General features: G+C 25.3%; 1 protein-coding gene across 1 annotated transcript in view; it reads right to left on the reverse strand.

Moving 5' to 3' along the window:
* Nucleotides 1-6,809: 6,809 nt before the first annotated feature.
* The window catches only part of LOC111629529 (Krueppel-like factor 6), a 54,983-nt gene continuing 34,791 nt past the window's right edge, over nucleotides 6,810-27,001 (reverse strand). The window contains exons 2-3 of the mRNA XM_023373449.1: nucleotides 14,015-14,729; nucleotides 6,810-7,083 (exon numbers count right to left, since the gene is read on the reverse strand). Of these exons, the coding sequence (XP_023229217.1) occupies nucleotides 6,908-7,083; nucleotides 14,015-14,729 (891 nt within the window). The 3' untranslated portion in view covers nucleotides 6,810-6,907. The remainder of the gene's footprint in view (nucleotides 7,084-14,014; nucleotides 14,730-27,001) is intronic.

Raw genomic sequence — 27,001 nt, forward strand, 5'->3', positions numbered from 1 at the left:
TTAAATAAATAAATTTATTTTATCTTTAATTGAATTATTTATTTTTTAAAAAAAAAGTATTTTTAATAAGATAAACGTCTGCCATATATTTTTAATAATTATTTTTCTGCTTTTTTTTATTTTTTATTTTTTTAATATATAATTCTCTTCATTTTAGGTTAATAAGATTTGTGTCGAAATTATAAATTTAATTCATAATTAATCATGATAAGAAGAGAATTATTTCAGCATATTAATATAAAGTTATTCTTCGATTGAGGTCAAAAAAATTGAACGAATTTCAACATTAATCTGTCATTTCTTTTTCCTTGCTTTTTTTCTTCTTCGTTTAATATTTTCGGCTCTTCTGATCTTGGTAATTCTAAATATAGGATTCTATCTTGTAAAACAGGAACACCACTTAAACTGAATTTAAAATTATCGCCTGAGGTTTAAGAACACAGGTAATCATATAACATTGAGTTAAGTAAGAATAAATGTATTAAAATAACTTAATTTTTTCAAATTATTTTTAAATATAACAATTTTACTAAATATAAAACATGTTTTCATTTATAATTTTCAAGAAAATTTTCGAATATTTAAGTGTAAAATTCACTTATAACAAAAATCCATCTAGAATATTGTTTTTTTTTAAAATAATATTCCTTATATTTTTTAATGGATAAAGATAATTTATCAGTCCTTAAATATGAATAACAATATACACAATGTTGCGAGGTGTGTCCTTGAATTAATATAAATTTATTAGATATTTTTATACATTGGTAGCTTAACACTTCATAATCAAGCGTAGGTGGGTGAGTTGTCAATAATTTATACAGTTTCTTCTCGTATAACTGTTAAAATAATCTGTGTATAGCCTCGTAGATTTAGTTATACAATGAATAATACTTTATTTTAAAGTAATACGTTATAAATTTTCATATTGTCTCACGACCTGTTCTTTAAGAAGTATGGTATTTTAGGGTGTATGTTGTACATCTCAAGGCTTCCTATTAAGTATTTTAGGATATCACGAAACGGGTGGTTTCGATTTTGTAGACAAACAACGCCTTTAAAATTCACTAACTTTTAGAAATTGAACGGAAATAGGTGTTTAACAATAATATTTAAGAATTTAAAAAATGAAAGGAGAGGAAAAAATAATAATTCCATTTTGAAGTGTTATTGAAATTCATTTTGTAGAATTGTTATTAAGTTGTTATTATTATTATTTTTTTATTGATTCTTTTTAAAACTGTATTACAAAAGATATTAAACTTGTTATGCAGCTTATCATTTTCTATATTACTTAAAACAGACAACAAAGAATACAAACAGACACATTTTTATTTTTATGTTATGTCCCACTTTATTGGTGCCAACAAGTCTGGAGTATCAAAGCCAGAGAAAAAACGTAAAGAAAACAAAACAATTCGGACGAGGAGGACATATTGTATCTCGTTAACTACCGAATACTGGGAACAGCACTTCTTGAAGACGTACAGACAAAGCTTAGGGAACGAATATCATTGGTCAAAAAGGGCATGTTTTATTGCACGTGGAATGACATCACCAAAGACTGGCAAGTTGCCAGAAGAGAAAAGAGTACACCACAACCGGTACAAGTCACTATACAGTATACGTAGATGTATCACACAGGTCATTTCGGTAGCATGGGGATCAGAGATAGCGCCCCAAATGAAAGTATCCAATTACGTTTGAAGAAAAATGCTGTTCCCAGATTTGGCATTGCATTATTTCACAAACACAGGACAAGATTGATGCATATGTATATACTTTTTTTGTCACTCTTTTATATATATATATATATATTTATTTATTTATTTATATATATAATTATTTTTTTTTTGTTTTGGGATACAGTGCAAAATACGCTTAAATGTGTCAACAATCAGGAATTATGCGTTGTGTATTCAATTACAATAGGATTTTTCTAGTTGAATGGGAACAAAATGGCAAAGACACAACACAAATGCTCCCGTATTCGTTCGTATTTGCTAAAAAATGAACAAGGAAGACCATTAAAGTCTAACTTAAATAATATTTAAGTTTCAACCAGTCATATAATTTTTTTTTTAATTTTAGCATATATATTTTTTTTTTTCAAAATCCATCCTGATATACTTCTGATCAAGCTACTGGCCATAAACAATCTGTTATCCCAACTACCATAATTATTATTATATTTTTGACGTAGAAAAATACAATACTTCCCATTTAATGAATAATAAAAAGAGAATGAAAGAAAGACAATTTGATCTATTTATTTCTACCCATTATTCGGTTGAAATGATTTGAAGATGCTGCTTTTGTAGCATATCATTCTATGCAGCATCGACATCACAAATAATCGGCAGTGAGGCGTTTTTTTTTTTTTTTTTGTGGTTATGATTCTCATAATCTATATACTAAGCTTCAGGCATTTAAAGGGTTATTTACAAATCACAGTAACATGTTGATGCGTAGAAATAGGAAAGACCAGACAGCATAAAACAGCAGGAACACAACTGCATTTAGACACCTGTACTGTTTTATAAGGCAGTCAAATACCACTTTTTATACAACATCCCTTATTCTTCAAAGGGATGTACCTTATAATTATGGTATATGACTTTATATAAAGGCAATCAAAACTGAAAGGAGAAAATTCTATGATGGGAAGATGATAATATACAGAATAAACCGTTAATAAATGTAATAATTTTTATAAAATAATATTGGGAGCAAATTTAAATATAATATAATTTATTTAAGGTAAATTACTCGCTTTAATTTACTTAAGACATCAAGAATATTTTGATGAAGATCTGAAGATCCGTTTATCTCATTAGCGATAAATGGTTAATTGACACGATTTTAACCAATCGTCGTTAAGACATAAATGCGCCAACCAATCATAGTTACTAATTTTTTTTTAAATAATACCTTACGAATATTGCATGGGACTGCTTATATTTAAAAAACAATTTTATTGTACTTAATTTTTTTATCTTACAATTTATTGCATTTATTTACGGTTTATTCTCTATATATCATTAAAATCAAAATATTTTTCTTTAAAAAAAGATCATTACAACCAATTTTCTACATCAAAATTCTCTTTAAAATTTCATCATCATTCAAAAATTCATAAAAATTTAGCTGACACTCAGCGAAGCTTTATTTTTATTTTAATAACAGATATGTTTCGAAAACTTTTAACATGCAGTAAAATTCTTAACATAGTTTACCGATAAAAATATCTTTTTTTTTCCTTCATTTTTTAAACTTTTTTGTTCTAATTAATCTAAGTTTTTTTTTATTCGCTTTTAACGAATTGGTGAAATGATTAAATACAGTTTTTTTTTTCTGACTTAAACTTAACTGTTAAGCGAAATTTTTAGAATGTAAACATAATAAAAAAACAGGAGAATTCATCTAAAGCTCTTAACGGTCGATAAGATTTTTTCTTTTTGATAATATATTTTTTTTTTATAATGCTTACTTAAAAATAACTTTTGTTCGTATTTTTTAAATAGAAATTTAGCATTATTATTATTATTAAAATTATAATTTTAATTAATTTTTTTAAAAGTATTTTTCAACCAATTCACATCAAAAGCTTATCAACCGATAATTTATGATAAAGTTCCTTAACTTCTTTATCATAAAAAATGAAGATTGAACCTTGACACCATCTTTATACATACTTCAATAGCACCCCCTGTCGGCCATTTTAGCAACTACATCAACACTAATTATTATTAATTTTTTTTTTTTGTTTATCTTTTTTTTTGTCCACTATTTACAAAAATTTAGTGTAAAACTCAACTTAGAATATAAAATCTTTTTATCATATAATAAATTTGAAAAATTTTTTTCTTAAAAAAACAAATTCCTGAATTTGTTCTGAATAATTATTACAAATAATAATAATAATAATAATATTAATAATAATAATAATAATAATAATAATAATAATAGAAAAAAACACACACAATACTAACATAAGATGACTATGGATATGGAAGGCAGTATGGAGCGTTACTAGATGTAAAAATGGCATTCTAGTATTCCACGTTGTATCTTCTAAGCACAGGCTTTATATATATATATATATAGAAAAAATTCAGAAATTAAATCAGGACTGACAAAATTCATTCTCTGTGCCCCATATATATATTTTGTTTTCCTCTATACTACACTCGTTTGTCTTTTATTTTTTTTAATATATTTTTTTAATGCGTAGAATAAAAAAAGGAGAGAAAAACATTTTTTGCTAAAAATTTGAAAATAATCCATTGCAACAATGTCAGGCAGTGAAGAGTCTGCAAATTGTTTTACTGAATTTTGGTTAATTTTTTTGTAAATTTTTTTTCTTGGGACAGCTTCACTTGTAATGAATTACAATATTCAATCTCTACAGAATTATGAGTGAAATGACTGATTCCATATGACTCACTGATGTCTCTTCATGTGCAATGCCAAATGATCTGACCGTGAAAAGCACCGATCACAATGACTACATTTAAATGGCTTCGAACCCGTGTGCTTCCGATAATGTCTGGTAAGTTCATCTGATCGAGCGAAGCGCCAATCACATCCTTCCCAGGAACACTTATATGGCTTTTCTCCTATTAAAAAATTAAAAGAAAGACCTCAATTAATTAAACTTATAATTTAAAAATTATTTTATATTTATATATAAATTGAATATTTTAAAGTATATATATTTTATCGGTGGTGCGTTATCCTATGAGCAAAAGATGCAATTGTCAGGGGTTCCCCAGCAAGAAGGGGGGTCCCAAACCAATCTTTTATAAGAAAATATTTCCCCAAGAAAAATGTCTGAAGTCAACACTATATGAGGACCCCAAATTTAAATTTGCCTGGGCTCCATGAAGCTGTAACGCGTCACTGTATTTTATAAGAACTTCAGCAGTTGTTTGGTGTTCTTCCAGTACCAAATTTCTGTTAACTTTAATATATTCCGGGTGTTTTAAATTTTTAAAATAAAGTGCTTTGTCGCCTCGAAAGATGTGTTTGTTGCCTTTATTTTATTTTTTATTTTTATTATTATCACATTTTCTTTCTAGACGTGGCACGTCTCGAGATACATTGATGGCACGAAAGTATATGTATTTTTTTTTTTTATGTTTGTAGATTATTCACTCACTATCGAAAATTGAAGATGCTTTAATGTAATGGACATAGTAAAAATGTGGTACCTGTATACAATATAAAACTGGTTTTAAAAAATAAATAAATAAAAAAACAGCTCTGGAAAAGATTGCATTTAATATATAAGAAATAAACAGCGTTTAAATAAAATTTTTAAATTTTTTTAAAATAAATTAAATATTTTAATACTGATTTTAATTAAATATCTAGTTGACACAGAATAGTCTTCGCTCAATTTTTAAACTTTAATAACTCTGAATATAAACGTGGTAAAAAATACATTGTAAATGGCATATAAAAGTCTAATTTCTGAAGTTTTAATCTATTAATGTTGCCAGCTTTTTTGTTAAATAATTTAAATTTATTTTTTAAATTCTTTAACCTATTCAAAACGACGACAATAAGAGTAAATGTTAATTTTGTGTTGTGGTTGGCAGTACAGAAGAGTATAACAGTTACGAGATGCTGTGACACTTTAAGAATTAACCTTTTTGCATGCAGTTTACAGTGATTTTTATTAAATACACATACAAAACTATTAAAGTTGTACAAGGATTTATAATCATCTTGTATCTAAATTATAAATTTATTTAATTTTTAAACTCATATAAAAACATGGAAACATTTATGAAGAACGAATTTAAATCTTAAAGAAAGTTTAAAATAAAATTATCATTAACGAAAGAATTGGTTTATAATATTGTGTTTAGTTTAAAGTAGAAAATTATTATTAAGCAACTGATTTGAAATTCTAGAATTATTATTATTATTATATAGTTGCAGACAGAATGTGATTAAAAGTGCATTATAAACTTAGAAGAGTAGAAAAAATAGAAAAAGAAAAATCTATGATACGGTTCTACATTTTAATTAAACAGAGAGAGGAGGAAGAGGAGGAGGAGGAGGAGGAACTGATTGATATTCATGAGACAGTAAGATATAAGTTCAACTGATGATGCGAGATTCGATAAGTGTTTTAAGGAATTTATTATACTTCAAGAATAATAAATATGAACAAAATGAAAAAATTCTTTCTCTCCCTACCCGAAAAGAACATAATTTAGTGAATTAAAATATGTATTCAAATAAATTTCTCTATGGATCATGATTGATATAGAAACACATATTGATGTAGAGGAGTAAATTAAATTAAAGATGAAAAATTACTTGTCAATAGGATTTTCTCATTTTGTATACTAAGCAGATGAGCCACAGGCAACGTTTCATTGGAGACGAACGAAAAAAAAAAGAAAGAAAAAAGTCATAACGTAAATGGAAAATAATATTAAATTCTAGAAATGTGGAAAACTTTTTAAATTAAATTAAATGCGTAAATATGAAGGATTCGTGTTACTAAAAATGTAAAAAAAAAAATTATAATATGATATATAAAATGGCAATTATTATAAATTATCTGGAAAGGAGGGGAAAGAAACGTTCGATTTAAAAGACAATCGACATCGGATAATCGACTCAATTTTTCTTGTTGGTACAATATAAATCGAATGAATGATTTTGAACATTGTTATGAAGTTATCGAGGGCATTTTTATATGGATCAGTGAATATCCTAAACTACGACTTATAGTTGATTTGATATCTCATAATTGAGAGATTTATCAGTTCAACCGGAATAGTTCAATTTTTTTGTAAATTTTTTTTCTTGGGACAGCTTCACTTGTAATGAATTACAATATTCAATCTCTACAGAATTATGAGTGAAATGACTGATTCCATATGACTCACTGATGTCTCTTCATGTGCAATGCCAAATGATCTGACCGTGAAAAGCACCGATCACAATGACTACATTTAAATGGCTTCGAACCCGTGTGCTTCCGATAATGTCTGGTAAGTTCATCTGATCGAGCGAAGCGCCAATCACATCCTTCCCAGGAACACTTATATGGCTTTTCTCCTATTAAAAAATTAAAAGAAAGACCTCAATTAATTAAACTTATAATTTAAAAATTATTTTATATTTATATATAAATTGAATATTTTAAAGTATATATANATCAAGATGGATTACGTAGGAAAAAATAAAGAAAAACTAAGTATATAAAACAGTTTGGTATTCCGTTCCATTAAGTTTTTGAAAAAATGTAATCTACTTTGAAAGGCTTTTAAAAAATTATTTCCTAAGAATTTCAAGAATAATATGTCCTCCTTACATTAATAAGAAGTTGGCTTTAAGAGCACGTTAAACATTCGTGATGAAAGTTCATAAAAATGTGAAAATAACTAAGAAAGAACTAACAATAGTGAGAAAATTGCTTGTAAATGAACATAAACGTTATGTTTTTGGTGCTAAAAATGTGTTTTATTAATAGTCTCTCCCCCAGTTTTTATTACTATTATTAATGCATTCAAATACAAACCTATTCTGTTAATTATGTGTAATGTGAAGCATAATAATTATCATATTTCTTCAAATTAAAAAAAAAATGTATATACCAGAAAAATTTGGCAGTAAGAATTACTTATAAAATGCACGAAAGAAGTAAAAATAATGACAAGTTTTCAGGGATGAAAGAATTGAAAATTCGCTTTAAAAAGCTGTTCGTACACTCGAAAAGACATTTTAAAAGGGTGACGATAAGATTAATGATGAATTTCTTATGGAGAGAAAGCTATTTTTAAAATGATTGAGACAATAAAAAAGGCGTAAAATGATATATCTTCTAAGTATATTAAGATGCCAATAGTATAGCAAATACGTTAGCTCAACTTTGATATATGAGAATAAGATTCAAGAAACTGAATGATGTCTTGTCTGATGTAATATTGGTAAAACCATATTTCATACATGATCACACAGGAACAATGGTATATAGGTAAAATAACAGCACGTGAAAAGAATTCATGCGGAAAAATAACTAATAGGATTAACACTAATATATTTCAAAAACGTTTACGTTTCTTTCGAGTAATTAAAGAGAGTAAAAATAATTACTCACGAAAATATATATAAATTGAATATTTATTGATGTGAAAATGTAGGAAAGTTTAAGATAATTTATCTGTTTTTTATTATTATTATTTATTACTTTTACAATATATCAAAATTACGGTAATTAATTGCACAAGAGATGACTGAACTAGCTTTTAAAAATAAAAATAATTCTATTAATTCTAAAAGAGAAATTTTCGTTTAGTTCTGTGTAAGTTCTTTTAAAAATTGAAACCATTAATATTAGTCATAAGGATAAACTGCATATAATAATTACCGAATTCCGGGATATATCATACGAGGTCAGGAACAATGACTCTTTCATACTGTTGAACATCGAAGAAATTGTCAAATATCTATTAATTTATCTTACTAATAATTAATTTTATTTATTTATGACTAAATATAATGCCCGATGAGTAATCATTAGAGTTCTTTTCGTGCTTTAGACATGACGAAACGTTAGGAGAAAAAAAAAAACAGCGTTGAGATACATTATACATTATGCCAACTGCAGATTGGGGCCCATACATAAGTGGGACCTAGGAGTCAAGGTCTTTCTCTTTTTCTAGTGAGCCTCAGTGTACTTAAAGAACATCCGATTCTGTTCTTTCACGTCCTTATCTAACTTGAAATCTCATCTACTCTTAAAGTATCGTTTAAGTAATTGATAATATAACAGTACAGAATAGATTATTATTATTTTAATTATTAAAATATGATAAAACATTTAACCTATTTAACAATTAATAAAACTAATTTCCTTCCTTTTGTATGTATTATTAAACGTGTAAAATAAATATATTATCGATAGATTAGTATGTTAGATACGCGACTATTTCATTTATATGTTGTTCGCATATGACACATGCAGCGAAAGAAATCACAAGAAAATGCAATCTGGTAAAGAACTGTACTTCTATGAAGTAATCATTGAAGAGAAATTCAACATCTGGTATGAGTTCAACGTCCTTAAATCTCCATGATTCTCCATTGCTATTGACGTCCATAATCAATATTTCTTTATCTGCATTTTAAAAGAAGCTATTAAAATAAAATAGATTTAGGCTAACAGATAATTTTTAACAAACATTTTTGTCATTATATATGACTTTCGAAATTTGTAATGGTATTGTGTAAATTATTCGGGTCATATATTTAACATTAAAACTGATGGATAATAGCTATATTACGGTTTCAGAATTCTGAAATTTCATGTTAAAAATTAACTAAGTCATTCTTTAAAATAAATCATAATGAATTTTTAATTGCTCGTATAATAAAAATAATAATGCTAACAATCTACATAACTTGTACTAAAAATACATCCAGGTATATATACATATTTATGAATATTAAAGATAGAATTTATAACAGTAAAACAAGATCTACAACATTAAAAAAAGAATTTATACTTAAGTATTTACAATTTTGATAAGTATAGAAATTAAATTTCACCTGTAATAAATATATTTTACTGTGTGTACGTATGATAAACGAGCTCCATAAAATTGAAAATAATCTTATCAAAATAAATGTAATATCACCCACAAAAATTACTATGTAATTTAGTAAACCTGTCCCTATGAAATAATGTAAAAATATAATAAAACAAGAAAAAAAAACAATTTTATATTTAGGACAAGATAAAAATGAATGAAATGCTGATGTTATCTTTTAACTTTACTACACAACCTTATTTCCTAATAAGGAAAATATTTTGTAGTGAGGTGGAGCTTAGTTTGTAAATTTTAACGTCACCTATTCATAAATTATACATATTTTTAAAAAGCTGTTCTATCCATAAAACGATGCTGAAAGATAAAATAAGGTTTAGGGTACACACAGTAGTCTGTAAGTAAAAAACTAATATCTAACTTTATATAGGTTATTGAACCTGAAAAATTGGATTCGCAGGTGTCCTCTTGTCTATAGAGGATAGTGTGGAGGAGAACACCTTATCTAGTATTGCGTCAATAGCAAGAACCTGTTTAGCCTGAAGATTTAGTATTCTAACCTACATGCCACTAAGAATGAATGGAAAAATGAAACAAAAAAAAAAAAAGAAACACTTTCTGATCCATCTAGAACTTTTATACTCTATGACTTGGTTACTAAATTTCAAAAAAGAAATTCTACTTTAAAATGTATTTACAATTTAAGAGTACTAAAACATGAAACAAAAGCTAAATAATAGTTGTGAAGGACAAATTCATAGTGCAACCATTCATCTAATTTAAGATTATAAGATGCGGAATGAATATAAACTAAGTTTATTATACTTTATCGTTGTTAGGAATCTTTAATTTTAAAACAAAATAAATTAGAATACTTTAAAAGACGACCTTATATTTTACTTCAAATTCTCTCCATATGGAGAGTCGGTTTTATGGAAAGAGTTTGATAACCCGCAATGTTGGAGGTCAAACTGAAATATATATATAAAAAATAGAAAAAAAATTACAGCTTGAAACATAAAAACTAATACTGGAAGTAAGACCTAACTGGCGATTGTGCAGACATCTGTCACAAGAGTCAACGGAAAGATACAAGTGACCTTATTCTTTCACACACCAACCCACTCTACTTCCTGATTACTGAATTATACACGTGATTAGGGGAGAAGGATTTTTTTTTATCGCTCGTTTATGATCCTATGTTGTGAAAATATCTATTTTCATAAATACTTGCTTTGTACAATACAAATGCCATAAAATTGAACGATAAGCTTTTATGTTGATTTGAAAATTAACCTAATTTTTATGGGACTAAATAAATATACATAACCCGAAAATATTAATAATTTTTTCTTTAGTTTTCTCCGTACAAACACCTTATTTGAGTTTTCATTATTTAATTAAACTTCTTAGATTTTAATATACAGGGAGGCTCAAAAGTCAGTTAACCGTGTTTCTTCTTTTGCAAAATTGGTTAAAAGAAAAAAACATAATAAAAATATAATCGAGTTAATTATATTTATAGTTAATTTAGTTAATTAATTCCAATTTAATTTTCAAAACGGTTAACTGATTTTTAGGTCATCCTTTATAACTGTTTATACAAGACGTTTAAACAAGCTTTTTTAATTACTTTCGAGCTGTATTTAACTATTTATTTCTTTTAAAATTTATGAAACAAAATGATTTCTTTCATACATTGTAAATCAAATTATATAATAAATATTTATACGTGTTAAAAAATATATATATTCTATATATACACACACAAAATTTTAAAAATAAATTAAGTTGTTCACATCACAGCTTGATTAATTGTATTTAAAATATTTATAAAGCTTATAAAATATACATTTAAACAAATAATAATAATAATAAAAAGATTTATTATAATTAAACGAAGTCCGTATTTAATTTAAAATAAATATATTTAAGTTTAAAAGAGAATAAATCGATATTTGAATACATGAAAAATTCCTTAACTAAACTGCAATTAATTAAAATGAAAAGGATAATTCAGTAACCTGAGGATATGATACTTTAGAATTGAATAAATTTGTCAATAAGACGATTATATACAATTATAAAAAGGTAATTAAATTTTTAATATTTGTAAGTAGCCAGTTAGTGTAACAAGAAGAATCAAAATTAGCTAATAATTAGTTTTCATCCAAATTTAGCAAGATAAACAAAATCCTAAAAAGGAATTTTCTAAATTTTAAAATATTCTAGATATAAGAGGCAAATTATTTTTTAAAAAATCATAAAAAAAAAGAAAGAAGCAAAGCATAACTAATGCCAGTTATTAGGCTATAATAATTTTATATCAACATTAGATAAGCGTGAAGTCATAAAACGATGTGAACTCACGAAAGTGTATACAGAAACAATGGAGAAAGGCAAGGTATTTTTTTTTTAAATAAGATAATTTAATTTCACTAAAAATAATTAAAAAATCACGTTTCTTTTCGGATCTATAACCTCATTAAAATCGTCTTTAAATATATTCAATATTAAATTTCTCATTTTTAATGTATGGAAAGTGAATAATATACAAAAAAAAGTGGCATGTACAGTACATTTGTAGGAAGGATATTTTAAATCAAAGTTTTAAATTATTCTTTTCATCAGTACATTTTTCTAAAACTAATGTCTGACTCGTAAAATAATTCGTCTCAAATTTCACAACATAAAGTACAAGGTACAAAGTAGAGTAAGGATGTATTTTCAGTTTTAATGGCAGATATCCTTGAAAGGATTTCTTTTCGCCATTTTATTCTAGTTAATTATTTAAAAAATTTCAAAATATAAACAATAATCTATAAAATTTTTTTGTATATTTTCGTTTAAATTCGTTTATTATTATTATTTTTTAATTTTTTAATTTTTAAACTGGAGAAGTTTCAGTCAGACATATGCACAGTTCTTTCTATTTCAGGAAGTGTTTAAAGGGTGCTATGATGTCACCGGATGTGACATAAAGAAAAAGTATTTTTAAATGAAATGACTTGTCAATATCATTTCAAAATAAATTAAAGTAATGAAATAAAACCGAATATTTAAAAAGAAATAATTGACAAATAAACGTGAAAATTGATTACTTTTTCACATTTTAAAATTTCAAATATAGAATTGAGTAATTTTTTATTAAACTTTTTTACTGTTTATTCTTATTATATACAATTATTTGGACGATAAAAAAATATGTTTATACAAAAGATATTTTTATTTAAAAAATTCCACTCATTTTATATAATTTATAATAATAATATTGTAATGATAATAATATGTATATTACAGTAATAAAAAAAAATATTTTAAATATTATTGCCCGTTATCTCATAATCAGTTAACTGGGACTTAACTGTTTATTATTCATTTACTTAATTAAAAAGTTAAAAAAGTTAGAAAGAAAATTTAGTAGATGACAGGTCATTCATTACAATAAGGAATCGAGTTTATAAGAAATTAGGTCATGTATCCGTCGTATTAAATAAGTGTCTTAAACTGCTTTTAATTACCCAAGATAACAAAAGTAGATAATGGTAATATGAATGTCGTGAATGGAGTTTACACTAAATCAATTTTTAAGGAAGAATATTCGAAGAAGGAAGAGAGGAGTGGAGAAAAAATATGCTTGTAAATATCATTACTATCGACTGTTTTCTAGTGTTTTATAACACTTCTTCGAAAGAATAATAAAGATTTAAGCTAAATAAAATCAAGATATAGTATCTTTAACGTCTCTAATGTAAGAATGAATAGCAAAACAAGACCCAGGTGGAATGTCTATAAGAGGACACAACAATGTTGAAACATCCGGTGTGTCATTGCCGGAAGTGAAGTCAAGGACATATTTTTAAACATCCGCATGCGTTTCGAACGCAAATAAAACGACGTCGATCAAGTTATATATATATATATATATTTAGTCACTTTGTCGAAAATGATCAAAAGAAGCCGACACAATAACACTAAATTGCGACTGAAGCCAAATGCATAATTCTGGAATCTATCAGCAGATGGCGTTGTGATAGATTTTCCTCCCCTCCATCACTTTAACTAACCTATTTTCTAGGATTCTCCATAATTATTTTTAGATAAATCTATAATTGGACTGTAAGCTTAATTACTATCGATAATTCGATAGTTGATTAGTTATTGATATCTCGTACGAGATTTATAGTTTATTTCTTATCAAGAATTTCATTTAAATTTACACGACATTAAATAATTTATTATTATTATATTTTTATTTTTCATTAATAACAAAATTAATTTTTCCTTAATAATATATCTTCAATTTACCTCAAGATATTTAAGGATAGTCGCGATTTTGCCTGAAGTAACGTGAGAGATTTCTTTATATATATATATATTTTCCTTATTAAAGCGAAAGTATTTTTATAGATTAATTTCATTTTTATATTAAATATTACCTGTGTGCGTCCTTTGGTGGGCTTTCAGATGCGATGATTTGGTATAAACTTTTTTACATCCATTAAATTGGCACTTATGTATTCTCCTCTTACTATCAGGATTCGCGTCAAAATGTCCCCTAGGCCGAGTGACCAATGCTGGCAAAGACTTAGTAGCCAATGTCATTGGAACCATAGAATTTGTCAATTGATTATTCCGTTGTAATGAACCTTTACTAATAGATAATTGTACCGTAGCACCACTATTCTGATTTGCCGCATCTTCCGGAGAAGAAGGAGGTGTTAAAGAGCCATTCCTCGGCGCTAGAGTTACTGTCAAAACATCTGCATAGAAGGTTGGAGAGATGTAACTTTTCCCCTTAACAGTTATACCGTTAGACACTTTTGATGTCTTAACCACAAGGTCCCTATCGTGTGTTAATGTTGTAATGCAGTCTAATGGGCGCTCCGTGAAATCCAAGTCAGAAACGCTGAGATGATCCTCTCCTCCGCTACTGTTTCCACTATCTGTCGTGTTACTATTGCTGCAGCTCTCCATACCTAGCGATGAAGCATCTTCCGGTTCTGATTTAACATAATCGTTCTCTTCAGAGAAATCATGGCTCTTCGGTAGGCCCAATATATCCCACTGTGAACTGGTAGAGGTGTTTGGGACGTGCTTCCTCGTTCTACTCTTTGGTTCGTCCTTCAGATACCTTTCCATTTCCAAAATGGTCTGAAAAATAATTCAATAAATTCAATTCTGTCTATCAATACACCATTTCAATATATATATACATATTGATACTTATTACTATAGCAATATATATATATTTTTTTAAATCGTAAAACCGTAATTCTATTCTATAATATTCTATTTTATAGTTATTTTATGTTAGAAGAAGTGATAACTGACATTTTCTGCATCAAAGATTTCAAAAAGGTAATTTAAAAACCTACCATTTCAATGGATCTTCATTAGTAAAACTTATGAAATTTTATATATAGCTGCATTATAAATTATCAAAATGTTCAACTCGTATAATACTTATCATAGTGAAACGATAAAGGAAGAAAATATATATATATAAATTATTTCAGCAACTTTATACAAGAGTGTTTAGAAGGCAGCTGAAAATTCGACATCATATTTCATTGTCAAATATCTAATTGGTATTCTCTGAAGCGTTGAAAGTTGTTGAAATGAAAACAAAGCATTTCATAGCCTCTTTCAACCACACATATCATCGAATACCAAAGAGGATAAGAATTAATCATTGTTCCTTGCTCCATTAAATTTTAAAGGAATGAGAAAATTCGAAGATTTGTCAATATCGATTTCATAGAGGAAAAAAATAAAATAAAATAAAAATTAAAATAAAAAAAAATTCGATTATTTAATTACTAAAAAATAAATATTATCAACAATTATAATCGACTTTAATATAATTTAAATACATTAACCATGTTTAAATGTTATTTTATTACGTTAATCAAACTCAAATAATTTATTCATTTATAAATATTAAATTATGAAAATCGTTTAAAAATGATAATTTAATTGATAAAACATCTTATATTTTAATCGTATATAAATTCTATTTTTATAATTTTATGTGTATAATTGATATAGATCTTGAAATATTTTTTTAAAAAAATTATCGAGTTTTATTTCTCTCATGTCACGTTGAATACTCGTGATTTAAAGAATAAAAAACCAATTTTCGAGATAAAAAACTTCGCTGTAAAACGTGAAATATTACTTGATAGTTTGAATTTCATGCATTCTACAGTTTTAAATTTCACAAAGTATGTTAAATTTTTATATAAAAGACGTTTATTTCCTTTCTACAACACTCAGAGATAAATTCAGCATCAATATTTCCACATCTTTACTTTTATTATAAGCTTAATTATCATAATAAATATAATTATAATTAAATACAATTATTAAATTTTATACAAATTATGTAGAAGCTTATTTCCTCTCTAAACAATTTAAAATATTTCTGGTAAATTAAATGTTAATATTTCATCTTCAGTTTCATTATAAGCTTAATTATCATTAATAAATATAAACTATAATTAAGTACAAATGTTAACTTTTATATAAAAATATGTTAACATTTCTACATAAAAGAAGCTTATTTCCTCTCTAAACATTAAAAAAATATTTCTGGTAAATTAAATATTAATATTTCTAAATCTCCTCCCATTTTACTATGAATTTAATTATAATTCAAAATTAATTTATATTAAATTATTCACGTAGAAAAGAATTTACTTCCTCTCCACATCATCCAAAAATATTTGTTGATAAATTAAAACATTATAATTTCTACATCTTCCATTTTCTTATCACATTAATAAATATAAATTATAATTAAATAAGATAAAACAACGTAAGATTCTATACAGAATTTTAAAATATTTTTGATAAATTAAACATTAACATGTGTACATCTTAAGTCTTATTATAAGCTTAATTATGATTAATAAATATAAATATTAAATTTTATATAGAAAAATCTTTCTAAAGTATTTTTGGTAAATTAAATATTACCATTTCTATCATCATCCACTTTACTATCACTTTAATTACCATTAATAAAATATAAATTATAATTAAAGAATTTAAAACAAAATTAGATTGTATGCAGAATTTTATTTCCTTCCTACAACATTTAAAAATATTTTTGATAAATTAAACATTAACATTTCTCCATCTTCTTCCGTTTTATTGTAAATTTAATTACCATTAACAAATATAAACGTTCCGTAAGACAGCTTTAATTACATTTAACTAGATCATGCTCCTGTTACACAATCGAGTTATCAATAAAAGTATATACTTTTTAATCTTTTCTCCTACTAAATCGAATAGTAGTTGTATTGATTTCCTAAGAAAACATTGAGTTCCAGAAAGATTTTCGTCTTATACACAACCCTTGGTTGGCCAAGTTCCAGAAGAATGTTAGTTAATTCATTCCGACAATAAGAAAGATAGCATCTCAATGTTATTTGTTTAGTAATTATCACTGATTCAGTTTTATTTGCACTTATTGATTCTTACTTTTCTATATACATAAATAATTCAAATAGGGTTTCATTTACATTTAGATTTAATTCTTGTTTAGTTAATTGTTTTTCTCTTCTTTAATTTTTATTTTATTTTTTATTTTTTTCCTTTAAAATTGACTTGTCAAGTTACGTAACTATAAATTTTATAGGTTACTTTGCATTGAATTGAATTGTATTTTACGAAATATTATAATTAAAAACATTATGTCATATGCTACAAGATAGAAGATTTAACCTTTTGTTTAGAGACTGTGAACTTTTTCTTACGTAATTTATTTTATTTTATTTTATTTTAAATGGTGGCAGGTGTTAATAATTCCACCCACACTAAGACGTGATAGAATTTATGTAATTCCATTACACTGCGTATAAAAGATTCACAACTATAGAAATGACATGGAAATTTTTTAAAATAATTCTTAATCATTCATATTTCTTTTTTTATATTTTAAAATATTTTTAATTTTCAGTTACTCAATTTTGTGATATTTTAAGATTTTCAGACATACGAACGTACGGTTTTATCTGTTTATATAAAAATATAATCTACTTATGATAATTGAAAATATAAGTCATTGAGACATTTTTATAAGTTAAAAATGTTTTAAAAATGATATATTTTAGGGGAGAATAAATTATATAAAATATGAAAAAACAAATTTAAATCCTTTATTTTAGCGTACAAAAAACGTGTTAAAGTTATTCGTCTTAAAGCAATTTTTAATGCTTAAAAATATCGAAATTAAGTTGAATTTTTCAAATTTAACCTTTTAAAAAGGTTTTTATATTAAAAAAATATGAAAAAAATGTAATAAATTTAGCATATTTTGAAGATATTTTATAACTATTTATGAATCATCCTCGTTGTAATAACATGCATCCTTTCAGCCATCTTTTAATTACGTGTATACATGTAGAAGTTATATAACTTTTCTTAATTGTCTCTTCATAAATTTCGATACAATAAAATCGCAATTTTTGCTTATTATTATTATTTTTTTATGAATATATACATACGTATGCATTATATTTTAATGTGTATCCCGCGGTAGCGTGATGCTTCACCATTTCTTATCGAGTATTTTTAGGTCATCCGGTTCCAGTTGGGATTCGTTACTGCTGGAGGCATTTTATCAATAGTTGATGGAAAGGAAAAAGTATCTAGTGCCCTCGAGAAAGAACTGTGCCAGAACAATAGTACAACAATATGCAAATAATGATTTTTAAAACGGATCTTCCGCCATTCTAATTATATAAATAAGTAAATAATTTTAAAGTAATATTTTCAGGAATTTAATTTAATTACTTATAAATAAATTTTAAGCGAATTAATTAATTAATATAAATAAAATACGTTTTAATCTGTACGATAAACGGGATTGATATTATAATTAGTAACATTAAACCGCTTGAGAAATGATTAATTTTTTTAGCTTTGAGGATGATTAGAAATGTGTTAAGAACACAGGAGCGATTTTTAATTTAAAGTTTTTAGACTTAAGGTCTTTGCTGAGATCACGACTGCTACTTAATGTATGACCCTAAAGTACGAGAGAGGTCACAGAACTTGAGATCGTGTTTTACTTCAATGATTTTCTCTAGGTCGGCATTAACAAGCATTTTTAAATGTTGTTTCCACGTAAGAACCACTTGAAAAAATAATATAAATAAATAAATAAAACAATTAACTAGTTCAAGCTATACATAATAAATTGCATAATCGTAAGATTAAGCAAAGAAATATTTGCTATGTAACAAAGAAAATTAAACAAGCATTCGTGGAATTAACGTTAACAAATCATTAACAAATAGTTTTATTTTTATAAACAATGAAAAGGTATACCAGGAAAAACAATGAAATGACTCAAAGGATAATATAATTAGTGTTTTTTTTTTTTTTTAATAAATATTTTTATATTGTTTTTAATAAGGAATTCGCTTCTAAAATTCCTTTAACAATTGATATCTAACGTCAATAAAGTGTTATAAAGACTAAAATAAATTTCATATCCTGTCTTTATGGACAGAACCTTGATCATTGAACGTGGAATTGAATAAGGAAGCATGACTGGTCATCCAGCATTATTCACATTATAAGCATGACTTGAAAATCTTTATCTGTTCGTGACAAAATAAAGAAACAAAAAAAAAATTTATACTGTATATAATTACACGGTTAAAAGCTGATTAAAAAATATTTATTATTATTATTATTATTTTAAAATTTTAATTCAAATATTCGTAATATTAAAAATATTTTAAAGACATGACTCACCAATTTATGTTTATTTTTATACATAAAATGTGTCATATATATTGTTTAAATCTTTCTAAAATTGACTTGTTATTTGTAAAGATTTGTTCGTGTCATCGAGATTGCTTAACAATTCTTCCAATTTTTCGTAAAGTAATATAATAATTTTACATTTTTAAACGATGAAAAATGCAGGAAATTTAGAAATAAATCGAATTTTATTTGTTACGAAATTAAATATTTCATTTTTAAGCCCTAAAAAAAACATCAAAAAAAAGGTCGAATTTATGTCCCAAATAATATTTTTTAATTGAGGAAACGATTATAATTAATTATTTATTTATATTTAAACAATTATTGATCATTAATGAGAACATTTTAATGTATCAAATTAAGTACAGAATACAAATTCTAATTAAATATTTTCCAGCGCATAAAATTTCAACACAAACCGATCCGATAACAATAAAGAATTGAATTTTTCTGGTATTTTTACCGTTATTTTCATACAAAACATTATTATCCGCTAGAAAATAAAAAAAATAAGATAAAATAAAAATGTATTGTTCATAAAGGAATGCGAATATTTACATAATTATTCATTCTGTATCGTATTCATATTCATATTGTTTAGTAGACAGAAACTCACACAGACTAAACTGAAGGTCGATGACATATATACGATCACTTAACACCTGTTCCTAACAGTACGTTATAAGAACACCTGTAAAATTTTATGCACTCTAACGTTATCTATGAATATATAATTAAGTTGGGGGCAGTAAAAAACAGGGTCATAGATTTTACAAGCTTTCTATTATGACGTGATTTTTGTGTATATCGTTAACAGGAGACGTCATGCGAATATGACTCGATAAACTTTCCATGTAAATTTTTTTTTTTGACATATTGACAAAATAGAAATTCGGGTGATGTAGAAAACTAGGGAATTATGGGTATAAGACGGAGTGGCGCCACGTTGGGTCTGTTCTGCCATGTTAATCGATCTGGCGGCGAAACCTCTGTACTAGTACGTCTAGGTCAGTTCAAATGTAACAATAGCTTTATTGCATTTTTAACTCTTTATTTGAAAAATTTCACGTGGTTAAACGAAAAAAAAAATACCTTCAAAATTTTATATTTTACAACATTTCAATCGCTGGAACATCGATTCTTTTTAAATATTTCATCAAAATTGATCATTTTCTCACACTTCCTCTTCATCTACACCATTAAAATCTATAATAATCATTTAGTTGTAGAATCTAAATAAAAGAAAATTATATATTTTAAATACTAAATTTTATAGATTCTTTTTTTTTAACAGGTAAATATTAGCTTTTTTTTCTAACATTATTATGGTAATTGAGATATTATTTATAGATAATGTAGAGGAATACACCTTCCAGAATAATTGCTATAATTGGACTTATTGGTTTACTCTTTCGTGTAATTGGTTTGTAGATGTAAAGTGAGCACGATAGAATGGATCATTTTTGATCCGTTCTATTTATAGATCACGAACTCTCAAAGAGGAATTGTTGGCCCAACCCAGATTATCCAAACATTATTTATAATCTGTACGATNTGTCGAAAATGATCAAAAGAAGCCGACACAATAACACTAAATTGCGACTGAAGCCAAATGCATAATTCTGGAATCTATCAGCAGATGGCGTTGTGATAGATTTTCCTCCCCTCCATCACTTTAACTAACCTATTTTCTAGGATTCTCCATAATTATTTTTAGATAAATCTATAATTGGACTGTAAGCTTAATTACTATCGATAATTCGATAGTTGATTAGTTATTGATATCTCGTACGAGATTTATAGTTTATTTCTTATCAAGAATTTCATTTAAATTTACACGACATTAAATAATTTATTATTATTATATTTTTATTTTTCATTAATAACAAAATTAATTTTTCCTTAATAATATATCTTCAATTTACCTCAAGATATTTAAGGATAGTCGCGATTTTGCCTGAAGTAACGTGAGAGATTTCTTTATATATATATATATTTTAAAAGACGGTTTTAATATTTATAACCTATATTTTTTCCTGATTTAAAACTTCGTTAGAAGGTTTCCAGAAAAAAATTTTAAATATATATGTGGTGTGGTATAAGAAATCGTTTAAGGGCTGTATGACAGCTTTATTCATTTCTTTTTTAAGTTAAAAAATACTTCACTCACCACTGCAATCATTGTAAAAGGTGTCATATATTATAGAGATACCCTTCAACTATATTTTATACCTTTCACGTTTAATCTAATCCTGTCTTTATCAAATAATAATTTTGCTAGTACTTCACACAGTTTTTTCTACTTAGATTCATTGTTATATTCCAGTTCCATTTTCCTCTTCCTGAAGATATATGATTTCTTCCTATCCTTTTAATATGTTTCTTTGACCCTGCAAGTTTTTTTTTCTTTTATCATCAGTTCTGATGATGACTTCTCTGAAGCCATGTTGATTCCTTTCCTACGGCATTTTTCGCTCTTCTGTGAAGTATCAGTTCTAGAACATCGAGTTATATTAGATGAAAGAAGTTTCTCTCTTCATTTTTTATTCATTGTCATTTAATTAAGCGGTTTATTCAACTTTCATTTTTTTTACTTTCTCCATAACTTGTTATAGACAAAAATTATTTTTGATTGTTATAAACTCGATTGAAATCGTTCTTAAATTATAAAGCATATAAAACATGGCATATTGTTATACATTTATAATAAATTAAATCTTATTTTTATGCTTAAAAACCTTCCATAATCACCCATAAATCTTCTACTTATAAGTTATAAAATAATTTTAAAAACTCATTTTAATGATTTTTTTTAAATAAAAAAATTTATTTATTTTCTTATAGATTCTTAGTTTTTAAAAATATAGGTTAGACATATTTTAAATTATTATTATTATTTTTCTTCGTCTTATTTAATGTAACATTACATAAATAGTCAAATATAAAAATCACTGTCATAAGCCATAAATTTAACAATTTACCCAAGGCTACTTAGAATAAGTTGTTAAATTAAATTAAACTTTTATAATGGGGTTTTTTTCCTGCTTATAATGCATTATCTCGAATTTAATATATATATATTTTTACATATTGGGGTGTATCTTAATTCGAAGCCCTTCTTAAATTTGGTGTATTCTTTATCACTCTTCAAAGATCTGATACGTGATGAAAATTTTATAATATTTCCTGTTTATTTTATATTATTTTTTATAATTTAAATGCGTTATTAATGTTTTTATTCATTAATAAATCATTTTAAGCATTATTAAATATAATTTTCCCCAAAAATTGCTTTTTTTAAAGTTTGAATTCGAGTTAATCCTTATCACTCTACAAAAGTCTATCCTTAATAAAAATTATTTATAATTATTTCCTGTTAATTATACTTAATTTTAAATATATTATTAACGTATTTTACTCTTTAATAAATGATTTAAAATTGTATTTAATTAAATTATTATTTAATTTTTTACTGAAAATCCCTTTTTTAAAAGTGGGATGAGTCTTACTTAATTCGACTTTATACATTTGTCACGCTTCGAAAGTTTGTATATAATGAAAATTTTATAGTATTTCCCGTTTATTACGTATTTTTCTATCGATTATATTCTATTTTAACGGTTTTAGACTTTAATAAACTATATTTAAGTTAAATTTATCATTCAATTTTTTCTCTTTCGATCCTTTTGGTATGTCTTAAATTTAATGTAACATTATCATCATATTCATCATCATTTACACCTTTAAAAAATTAAACTTATTATTTTTTATAACAGTAAAAGTATATTTTTGATATAAAAATTTATAAACTTACATAGTAATGTATCTTATATTGATATAAATGTTATGCTGTAAATGTTCTTTATGTTTTATTAAGAATATAAAAATAAATTTACTGTTTAAAGGCGAAAAATTATTTACAGTGTCATTAAATGGATTAAATTCGTGCTATGCTTCACTTAACTTACTCTTTACTTTACATAAATATTTGCATTTTAATGATAGCTTTAATGAGGATACATTGAATGTAAATTATTTGAAAACTCTTTTTTTTGCATACGAAAATTCCTTTCTCTTAATAACTACAAACATGTATTAATATATAAATAAATAAAANAATAATATTGTTGACTTATTTAACCTATAGATGCTTTAAAATATTATAATTTTCCCAGTTAATACATTAGATAATAGAGTAAGGTAAATGATGATCAATTTAAAATGGGATAAGTCTCAATCTAGTACTTAAAAATAAGCCAAAATTACTTAATATTTTAAGGTATTTAGTGCTTGAAATATTAAGAAATATCTTAAAAAATTCCTACTTCTAACATTTTTAATATTTCTTCATTTTTAGGGACTAAAATAAAACATTTTTTAGAGTTATATACACGAAAAAATCGCTTTCCTGCTTTCTAGAAATAGTTTAAAATGGAATTTATCTTTCTACTTACATTTCTGCATGTAGAATAACCAGAAAAACTTTTTATTGTGTATTTATATATATATATAAATTATTTCAGCAACTTTATACAAGAGTGTTTAGAAGGCAGCTGAAAATTCGACATCATATTTCATTGTCAAATATCTAATTGGTATTCTCTGAAGCGTTGAAAGTTGTTGAAATGAAAACAAAGCATTTCATAGCCTCTTTCAACCACACATATCATCGAATACCAAAGAGGATAAGAATTAATCATTGTTCCTTGCTCCATTAAATTTTAAAGGAATGAGAAAATTCGAAGATTTGTCAATATCGATTTCATAGAGGAAAAAAATAAAATAAAATAAAAATTAAAATAAAAAAAAATTCGATTATTTAATTACTAAAAAATAAATATTATCAACAATTATAATCGACTTTAATATAATTTAAATACATTAACCATGTTTAAATGTTATTTTATTACGTTAATCAAACTCAAATAATTTATTCATTTATAAATATTAAATTATGAAAATCGTTTAAAAATGATAATTTAATTGATAAAACATCTTATATTTTAATCGTATATAAATTCTATTTTTATAATTTTATGTGTATAATTGATATAGATCTTGAAATATTTTTTTAAAAAAATTATCGAGTTTTATTTCTCTCATGTCACGTTGAATACTCGTGATTTAAAGAATAAAAAACCAATTTTCGAGATAAAAAACTTCGCTGTAAAACGTGAAATATTACTTGATAGTTTGAATTTCATGCATTCTACAGTTTTAAATTTCACAAAGTATGTTAAATTTTTATATAAAAGACGTTTATTTCCTTTCTACAACACTCAGAGATAAATTCAGCATCAATATTTCCACATCTTTACTTTTATTATAAGCTTAATTATCATAATAAATATAATTATAATTAAATACAATTATTAAATTTTATACAAATTATGTAGAAGCTTATTTCCTCTCTAAACAATTTAAAATATTTCTGGTAAATTAAATGTTAATATTTCATCTTCAGTTTCATTATAAGCTTAATTATCATTAATAAATATAAACTATAATTAAGTACAAATGTTAACTTTTATATAAAAATATGTTAACATTTCTACATAAAAGAAGCTTATTTCCTCTCTAAACATTAAAAAAATATTTCTGGTAAATTAAATATTAATATTTCTAAATCTCCTCCCATTTTACTATGAATTTAATTATAATTCAAAATTAATTTATATTAAATTATTCACGTAGAAAAGAATTTACTTCCTCTCCACATCATCCAAAAATATTTGTTGATAAATTAAAACATTATAATTTCTACATCTTCCATTTTCTTATCACATTAATAAATATAAATTATAATTAAATAAGATAAAACAACGTAAGATTCTATACAGAATTTTAAAATATTTTTGATAAATTAAACATTAACATGTGTACATCTTAAGTCTTATTATAAGCTTAATTATGATTAATAAATATAAATATTAAATTTTATATAGAAAAATCTTTCTAAAGTATTTTTGGTAAATTAAATATTACCATTTCTATCATCATCCACTTTACTATCACTTTAATTACCATTAATAAAATATAAATTATAATTAAAGAATTTAAAACAAAATTAGATTGTATGCAGAATTTTATTTCCTTCCTACAACATTTAAAAATATTTTTGATAAATTAAACATTAACATTTCTCCATCTTCTTCCGTTTTATTGTAAATTTAATTACCATTAACAAATATAAACGTTCCGTAAGACAGCTTTAATTACATTTAACTAGATCATGCTCCTGTTACACAATCGAGTTATCAATAAAAGTATATACTTTTTAATCTTTTCNTTTTGCTTAATGTTTAACAGAGGAAGAATTAATTAATTTTTGAATAATATTGTTGACTTATTTAACCTATAGATGCTTTAAAATATTATAATTTTCCCAGTTAATACATTAGATAATAGAGTAAGGTAAATGATGATTACGTCTTTTATTACAGTATAGCTCATCTGTGTCATCTAATAAAACGCCATTTTCCAAGGAGAATGTTCGTCATTGATTTGTAATTTTCCAATTCCAGACATTTCTGTTTAACTATGACTCATATTTCCAATCCACAGCAAGACGAAGGGAAATCAAAGAGGGAAGCTGATCTCTAACCTTATAAAGTTGTCATGGTAACGTACGTTAAACTTATATTAAACCATTTCTATTGGCATCTGTCGTAAAGGGCACTCGAATTCTACAAGATTACATCAATATCTGAAAAAGAAAACGTTTCTTTCCCTGGAGACATGTTACGTATACAAATGACAAGAAAGAAACCAGCTATTCGTTTATCTAACTGTCTGTCCTTTCGATAGGGATTGTGTTTGCCATTCCAAAGGTTGAACTAAGTATCTCCCCGTGGCAGGACTCGATAAGTAGACATGTCACTACACTCGGATTTCTGCAAGGCCCATAAAAGATCCTAACTACAATTTTATCTAACAATACGTTATTATTTTGTGTCTATAACGCAAACACTAGTTATAATTAACATCAGGTGTTGTGTGGTGTATTAAAAAAACACTATACAATTGATGTATTTATGACAAATAATTTCAGAATTTAAATGTATTACGTCATTTATAATGTAACTTTCACCTCTATTAACAGCCCTTTATCAATAGTAAAACACTAGGTCAAAAACCTCTGTCTGGTTTAATTCATCCTTGAAGTTTTCTCCACCCTAGGCTATTTCCTGCGTTTACCTACCCACTAGCACTGAAAAAGAAAATAATTAAAGTACAGTAGAAGAAAAAATAGGTGTATAAAACGTTAAAAATAACTGAAAGAAAGAATATATTATCTCCAGTTCCAAAGAGATGTAACTTTATAAGGTTATATATAATGTGTGTGTGTGTGAGTCTGCGTATGTGAAAGCATAACAATAATTATATATATAAAAAAATTTGGGGCATTTTTTATATATATATAAGAGAACCTATAAAACCAATATGTCGTTCTATACACGTTTCAAGCAGGTGGCATTTTGTTGGTCCAGATAACAAGATATAGAATACATTTTTATGTCGAATGGATGATGCTATAGTAACTATCTCCAAAACATATTTCATATCTTTCCTTGGAACTCTTTGCTATTTCCTTTTATATGTTTTATGTTGAATAAGAAATAAAATACAGTTCTTGAATA

The sequence above is a fragment of the Centruroides sculpturatus genome, unplaced genomic scaffold, assembly GCF_000671375.1.
Source record: "Centruroides sculpturatus isolate CEXI.00-Female unplaced genomic scaffold, Cexi_2.0 scaffold73, whole genome shotgun sequence".
Lineage (NCBI taxonomy): Eukaryota > Metazoa > Arthropoda > Arachnida > Scorpiones > Buthidae > Centruroides > Centruroides sculpturatus.